Below are 8,158 nucleotides of genomic sequence, written 5' to 3'. Positions count from 1 at the left end.
TTTCCCTCCCCAAAGGCAGCCATCTGTATGAATTATTTGTGTAACTTTCTAGAGATACTTGATGCATAGACAAGTGAATGGGCATTAAAACGAGTACATGCGCACACATACATGGTAGCATCTTGTTGGGCCCTGCTTATCAATGTATGCTGGAAATCGCTCTGTTTATCAGTACAGAGTGCTACCTCACTGTCATGGCTGCATAACACTGTACTGCAAGGGGAGGCAAACTGTGCCACATGGGACAAATCCAGCCCACCACCTGCTTTTGTAAATAAAGTTTTATTGGAACATAGCCATGCCCATTCATTAACATATTGTCTATCCCTACTTTCAGACTCTTAACAGCAGAGTAGCTGCACAAGAGACTTTTATGGCCCAAAAAACCTAAAGTATTGACTATGTGGTCCTTTACAGAAAACATTTACTGACCCTTGCTCCACCATATGGCTGCATCATAATTTATTTAATCAGTTCTGTATTGAAAGACATTTATATTATTTCCAGATTATTCTAACGATTATTCTTTTTACATGTGTCTTTGTCCACTGGTAAGTATCTGTAAGCTAAATTCCCAGAAGTGGAAAATTCTGGTTCACACAGTGTGTGCAATTTTAATGGATACTATTTCAAGAGCTTGCACAATTTTATACTCTCCCAAACAAAACAGGAGAACACTGTTTCCCCACACCCTCGCCAGCACGGTGTGCTATTACACGTCTGGATCTCTGTCATTGCGATAGGTGAAAAACGAGACTCACTGTAGTTTTGTTTCACTCTTTAATTCTGAGAGAGACTGCATCACTTTTCTTATGCTCAAAAACCATTCACACTGTTTTTTTCTGGAAGTAGTTAATTATTAGTAAATCTACCAGCTGGAACCACTCCTTTTCCAAAGTCTCAGCCTCAGAGTTCATGTTTTAAACACATGTCCTGCCCTCCTCCTCTTCCAGCTTCTGACTGCCCCATTAGTTGCCCTTCTGCCTCTTAGTGACCTCAGGTCCTACGACTCTGGCTTCATGCCTGTCCCTACTGTCAACACATGAAGGTCAGTCACGCCAGAGAACCTCGTTCTAGGCCCTCCCCTCCTTGGCTTCCCAGCTGCCCTTGCCCTTCATCTGTGTCCAGGTAACTGGCCGCTTCTGCTCTGCTGGGCTGCAGGACCCCACTATAGATACAAGGAACCCAACCTCAGCCAGGCCCCTGGGCCCAAAGACAGGCCTGTGCAGTGGTGTTTCGAGAAACAGAAACAACCAAGGAGCCCTATCGTATCCTTTCTTACTGGTGTTACGTCCCTGTCTTAGCCAACCACTTCCGCTGAAAATGATGCCACAGAAGGAAAGGGAAAGCTAGGCCAACCACAGCTCCTTTTCCTTTCCATCCTCCCTGACTCGCCAGTGTTGGCAGATGGTAGTGCATGTATCAGGAAGTGTCATAGGAAACTGAGTTAGTTTTGTGCAACATTTCCACTGCTCTGTTAAGAACAAAGTACATACGCATGGAGCGTTAAAGTAATTTTTATATTTCTATTCAAAAGACGAAAGGTAACATTCGGGCTAGTAATTCAAATTTTTAATTTTTCTCTACTTAAAATGACATTAATAGCAAATATTTATGACAAATCAAGACAGGTCATGGAAAAAAGGAAAAAGCTTAAGGTTTTAGGACCTTAACAGCACTCGTTTCCTGCTTTTTTGCACTGATCAGACTTGCAGATTGTGTAGCCAGCTGATTGGCCAAGCTGGGGGAGGGGAGGTGATTGCACCAGCCAGGCCTGGCCCAGCCCAGCCCAGGTGCGACAGAATGGATTGATCACCTAGAACACAGCTTCTTCAGGTACTCAGCACCCAGGCCAGGCCCAATTGGGTCATTAAAGGGCCAGATTCAGCAAGGAGGAACCTGGGGGGAGGCTGCCAATGGGAGGAGAAGGAGTTATCCCCAGGGGAGGAAGAAAAAGACGTTTGAAATTGTTTATTACTCTTTCTTTCTAGAAATGTTTTGGCTTCTGCAGTTCTACTGTAGTAGATGACGCTGTGGTGCTCTGCCTAGATGCCCCCTCCAGGGAGGCACCCATTCTCCCAGCTGTGGGCCGTGTTGGTGGCTGATGCTCAGAGGTGAGTCCCTCTCCGGGGACTTGCCTTTGCCTGAAGGGAGCTGCCTCATCCAAGTTCATGCCACTTCTTCAAGGAGAGCTCACAGCCAATGACCAGCTGATGAGGGAAGTGGGTGGAAGGGGTATAAAGTCCTAGGTCCCTTGCCTCAAGGTGAGACAACTCTGGAGAACTCTGGAGCAGGGGACAGCAAAATACAACCCATGGGGATCCAAGCTGCTGGCCAAATCTGGCCCACTGCCTGATTTTGTAAATAAAGTTTTATAGGAACAAGCCATGCCCACTTGTCCACATTGTCTATGGCTGCTTTCACGCTGCAAAGGCAGAGTTGAGTAGTTATGACAGACAGTACAGCTGCAAAGCCTAAACTATTTACTACCTGGTCCTTTAGAAAAAGTCTGCCGACCCATAGAGTTGTCATATTGTCTGTATTCATTGTCTCCATAATTTCAATGTCAAGCATTTGTCCTGTGACCATCATCACCTCTCTTTCCAGCTCACTACCTCTAGTACCCTGACTTCAATTCTCCACCCTTCTGGGTCGTCCAATCTACCATAACACTTTATCAGCAACAGAGCCCCTCCCATCCTCACCCTTCCCCTTGGCTGGCTTAGATTTCGTTATAGTCACGCCCTGTACCTTCAACAATCTTACCCCATTAGCCTTCTATCATACTCACCTGCAAAACCTCAACCTTGATTAAATCTAAATCCTTACCTATGCTGCGCCACCCACACAGCTGAATGTGTGAAAACCAGGGCTTCAAACCAGTTCGTTCCGGTCCAAACACCTGCTGAGAATTTGCCTTTTTTGGGAACATTTTATTGTTGTTTAGGTGAAAGTTTACAGAGCAAATTAGTTTCTCACTCAACAGTTTATCCACAGCTTGTTTCGTGACTTTGGTTGGAAACCTCTGAATGTGTCAGCCCTCTCCCCACTTCTTCCATGGGTTCCCCAGGTCTATTCATGCAGCTTTCCTGCCCCTACTGTCCTTCTGAACTTTGCTTTTGGGCAAATGCTGCCCTTTAGAGCTCATATAGTTGACTGTTCTGAGGTATATATTTTACTGCTTATTTTGTAGGCCTGTCTATCGTACGGCTATAATGTGATCTCCAGGAGTGGCTTCAGTTCCAAGTTTGAAGAGCATCTAAGGACCATAGTCTTAGGGGGGTTCCAATTTGCATTTCTAACAAGTTCCCAGGAGATGCTAATGCTGCTGGTTAGGGATGAATTCTGAGGACCAGAATTTATTATAGATGAGAATTTATTATACATAAGAATCACCTGGGGATCTTGTTAAAATGTAGATTCTGATTCAGTATATCTGGGGTGGCAATGCAACTTCTCAGTAGAGAACAAACTGGTTCAAAGCCCTGGTGAAAACCCACAACGACACTGTAAATTCGTGAACATCATCTTAGGCAGGCATAGTGTTGCCTGGCCGTCTTTAAATTTCCCCAGTTAGCTCACTTCCCACCCTCCAATGGATGATTTCACATCTACTCTCTCAAATCTTCCACACCCTCTCACCCCCACTCTCACTGAAATCCTGGCTTCCTATTTCATTGAGAAAACAGAAGCCATCAGAACAGAACTCTCACACCTTTGCGCCACCCACACCGTCCTATTTGTAGCAACTGTCCCCATTTACCCTTGTTCCCTCCTGTCCAATGGATGAACATTCCAGGCTCCCATCAAAAGGCAACTGTGCACCTGAGCACAGGGTCTGTCCCTACTCCTCTCCTCAGGACTTTGCCCTATAAATATACCCCTATCTCACCTGCACTGTTACTTCCCCTCTCTACTGGGTCATTCCCTTTAGCACATAAACATGCTGTGATCTTGCCTTTCCTCAAAGAGTCACATAAACATCCACCTCCAGCGATCACCCTACTTCTCTGCTTTCCTTTAGAGTGCATCTCTTCAGATTTCTGTTTTCATGGTCTCCACTTCCTCATTCCCTATTCTTTTGTGAACCTACTTCTGTCAGGCTTTCACCTCCACTGCTCAACGTCACTAATGACCTTCTCATGCCTTAGACCAGAGGTTGATTCTCAGTGCTCATCCTACTCTGCAGCATGTAACACAATTGTTCATTCTCCTTCCAGAAACACTGTCTTCACTAGGCTCCTGGGGCTCCATGTTCTCCAGGTTTGTCTCCCCTCTGACAGACCATACCTCCTCCTCAAACCTTTGGGGTGCCTGGGGCTCGGCTCTATGACCTCCTCTCTTCTCTATCCATACTCACTCATAGGCTCACATGGCTTTAGTCACATGTCTCTGCTGCTGACATCCACACACATTTACACCTGCAGCCTCAGCCTCTGCCCTGAAGTCCTCATACAAGTAGCCAGATGCCTGCTCAGATGACCCACTGGATGTCTGACAGGACCTCAAACTGACATGTCCCAGACCAAACTTCTGATTTCCTTCCATTCATCCCATTGCTTGAGCCCCAAACCTTGGAATCACACCCACGTCTGGTCTGTCTGGAAATTCTAGTGGTTGGTTCAGCCTTCACAGTACCTCCTGGATCTGACACTTCTTTCCTCCTCCACTGCTACCACCCTGGGCAAGCCAAAATCATTTCCTCAACTCTTCCACTCTTACCCCACAACCCCAGCCCAATCCAGTCTCCATTCAGCTGTCAAAGTTTTTCTAACCTGTGTCTAAATCCTTACAAGGCCCTGTACTTTTTCCATAACTTTGCTCAGCCTAACCACGCCCCCCCCCACTCCCCCTTAAACCTATACCTAGAATAAGCTAGTGTTACAAAGTTATGGCTTTTCTGGATCAAAACCCCTTTTCTTCTCTCCTTAAGCATTAGAATACTTAGCATTTTCACTTATAATCAGCCTAGAACTTTTTGTTTTATACTTCAGCAGAACTCTCCTTCGTAATGCTAAAGTAACTCAATTTAACATAGACTACAGATGTCTAGATGCCAGAGAACATGTGATTTTAGTGGTCACCCAGAATCCTGTCACCTGGAGCCATCCTTGCAAAAGATGTCAACACCTACCAGGATGGTCAACCAAGGTGCTGCCACCTGCAACTCTGTAAATATTAACCAATCAAAATTGTTTTAGCTGTAACCTGTTGTTTGCAGTTTTTTTCTTCATAAGTCTTTGGATTACTGTAGCCCCGCCCCTGCAGCACGCTGTGTCTCCCCGTTTTGCAGAACGCTTTCTTTGCCATAGTAAAACTCTGTTTTTGAATTTAAACAGACTCGTTGAGTGTTTCATTACAACAACACTATGAATCAAATCTAAAGTCCTTCCTTAGATTTCATTACAATCACGCCCTTGTATCATCAACAACCATGCCCCACTCATCCTCTGTTATCCAAACCAAAACCCACTGCCTATGAGTCAATTCCGAGTCATAGTGACCCTATAGGACAGAAGAGAACTGCCCCATAGGGCTTCCAAGGCTGTAAATCTTTACGGAAGCAGACTATCACATCTTTCTCCTGTAGAGTGGCCGGTAGGTTCCAACCACCGACCTTTTGGTTAGCAGCCGAGCACTTTAACCACTGTGCCGCCGGGACTTCTTTCCTCTACCATAAAACCCAAACCAAATTTGTTGCCATCCAGTCAATTCTGGCTCATAGCGACCTTACAGGACAGAGTAAACTGTCCTATAGGTCTTTCCAAGGAGCGGCTGGTGGATTCGAATGGCTGACCTTTCGGTTAGCAGCGAAGCTCTTAACCACTACACCACCAGGGCTCCAACACCTCCAACACCTCAACCTTGAGTAAGTTTAAGTCTCCACCTCTTCTGTGCCACCCACACAGCTGAATATGGGAAAACCCACAACCACAGGATCTAGCCTCTGGCTGCGCTTGACCTCTTTCCTCCTTACTCTGTCCCCAGGGCCTTCTTGCTATTTTTCAACACCAGGCAGCACACTTCAGGACCTGGGCTCTGGCTGCTCCTCTACCTGGGACACTCTCCTCCTCTAGTGCTGCATGGCCTGCCCACCCCAAGTTCAGGTCCCCGCTCATGGACTTCTCCTTAGAGGCCTTCTCTGACCCCTCTATTTAAAATGCCACCGCCCATATCCTCCCTACCTCATCCACACAACAGCAGAGATTCCTGCTCACCATCAGGCCATGCTTGATGCCCACCTCCAGCCCTAGGCGGAACCACACACTTCTTTTTCTTGTTCCTGTGGCCCTCTACAGTGCCGGGATCTGTCTGCTGTTCCTCAGGGACACAAGCAGGCCTGAGTTCCCGAAATTACATGGCCCAGCACCCTACTCTCTGGCACCCAGGAGATGCTCAGGAAAAGGCGCAGCTTTAATGAAGTGGTGGCTTCCCTCAAAAGGAGACGACGCTGTTGCTGCTTAAGAAGGCATTCTAGTTCCTTAGGACAAAGCTGCGCTTTTCCCTTAGGAAGAGATTTTGGCCACGGTGTTAACCACCTTGGTGCCCTCTCTGCCCGGCTGGAGGAGCCAGGACTGCTGGGAAATCTGAGCCTTACCTGGAGCTCCCAGAAGATGCTGCGCGTGTGGCGGTGATAGTAGTGCCTCAGGGGAATGTACTCCAGGCCCTCTTGGTTTCTCTTCAGGTAGTTCTCCACGTGCTTGAAGAACCACGGCTTGTAGTAGTTGCCAATGCTGTTCAGCTGAAATGACAGAAGGCATTGTGATCAGCCACAGACAAGCACCAAACGCCATCAGGGTGTAACGGTGATACCCGGCTTCTGTGCTGCACGCCTGGCCTTTTCAAAGCCCTTTCATGTCTATTATCGCCTTTGAGCCTCCCGGGAGCCCAGTGAGGTTAAGCACAGCGGGCTTTCTCTTGCAGAGAGAAGAGGAGCTCAAAGAGGTTAAGCGGTGTGTCCACAGTCAAATAACTAGTTCCTGCTAGTCTAGAGAATTTAGCAGCCTGATCCCTAGCCTGGGGCTCTCTCCAGGAGAGCCCTGAAGTACAAATGTGTCAGTGTTTGCCACAGTGCAGGCTCCATGCAGGTGAATTCTCTCCTTCCCTCCTGCTGCTGGGCCAGTGCTGGTAAAACCATCGAGTGTGTGTCCCCAACCCCACTGGAACTCATGGCAGCCAGGACTCGATCACGGCATGTTTCCTGCTGCCCTTCGGCTGGCCTCCACAGTCCTGGGCACAGCCCTTCATCCAGGCAGCCACCATCAAGTGGAGGTGGCTCTCAAGAATAAACCAACACGCCACCCTAGTCCTGGACGCCAGGGTCTCTAACGCCTCAATCTTATATTTAGCTAGTGTCTACTTCAGTCCAAATAAATAGTTCAGGACTTAACTTGCTGTGTGCCCTGGGGTTGCTTAGCTTCTCTGGGCCTCAGCTTTCTCATCCATGAAATCAGCTCTGAGCAGATGCTCATGGAGAGAACAGGGTGGTGTCCTGGAAAGAGCCCACACTCTGGGTTTCAGTAAACCAGGTGCCGTCAAGTTGATTCCGACTCCTGGTGACCCCATATGTGTCAAGAGTAGAACCGTGTGCTCCATAGGGTTTGTGACCTTTCGGAAGCAGATTGCCAGCCAGGCCTTTCTTTTGCAGTACCTCTGGATGGGTTTGAGCCACCAAACTTTTGGTTAGTAGTCCACTGCTTAAGTATTTGCATCACCCAGGATTCCTCTGGAATTGGGTAGCCAGGTAGCCAGAGCCAAGCCCCACCCCAGTCACTCACAAGCTGTTTTGCACCTCAGTTTTTTCATATACAAAATGACAATAAAATATATATACTTTGTGGGCGTTTTTTGGTATTTATTAGAAATTATAAGCATACACACATCAATCACCTAGCCCAGTGCTGGTGAATGCTCCTTCCTGTTCTAAACTCCAAGCCCCACAGCCTTCAAGAGGCAACCCACCAGGCCAGTTTTTCTACCCTGGCTGCAGATGTTCAGGCCCCACACCAGGCCAGCTTCTCTGGAAGGCAGGGAAAGGTACTGAGTTTTATGGGAAAGTGAGATCACACCCAGCTGGGGGATCAGCAAAGGGTTAGGAGGAAGTACGGAGTGAAATGAAGATCACAGACCACAGCCTTCAGTATGGATTACATCTCAA

The 8,158-nt window shown here is 47.5% G+C and overlaps 1 protein-coding gene across 2 annotated transcripts in view; it reads right to left on the bottom strand.

The window, feature by feature from the left end:
* DHCR24 (24-dehydrocholesterol reductase) overlaps positions 1-8,158 on the bottom strand; it is a 35,354-nt gene that overhangs the window by 5,347 nt on the left and 21,849 nt on the right. For both annotated transcript variants that reach the window (XM_004371699.2, XM_023727050.1), the window contains exon 6: positions 6,599-6,742. In XM_004371699.2, coding sequence (XP_004371756.1) covers positions 6,599-6,742 — 144 coding nt within the window. The remainder of the gene's footprint in view (positions 1-6,598; positions 6,743-8,158) is intronic.

The sequence above is a fragment of the Trichechus manatus genome, unplaced genomic scaffold (genome assembly GCF_000243295.1).
Source record: "Trichechus manatus latirostris isolate Lorelei unplaced genomic scaffold, TriManLat1.0 scaffold00015, whole genome shotgun sequence".
Lineage (NCBI taxonomy): Eukaryota > Metazoa > Chordata > Mammalia > Sirenia > Trichechidae > Trichechus > Trichechus manatus.
This window is presented reverse-complemented; position numbering and strand designations above follow the sequence as displayed.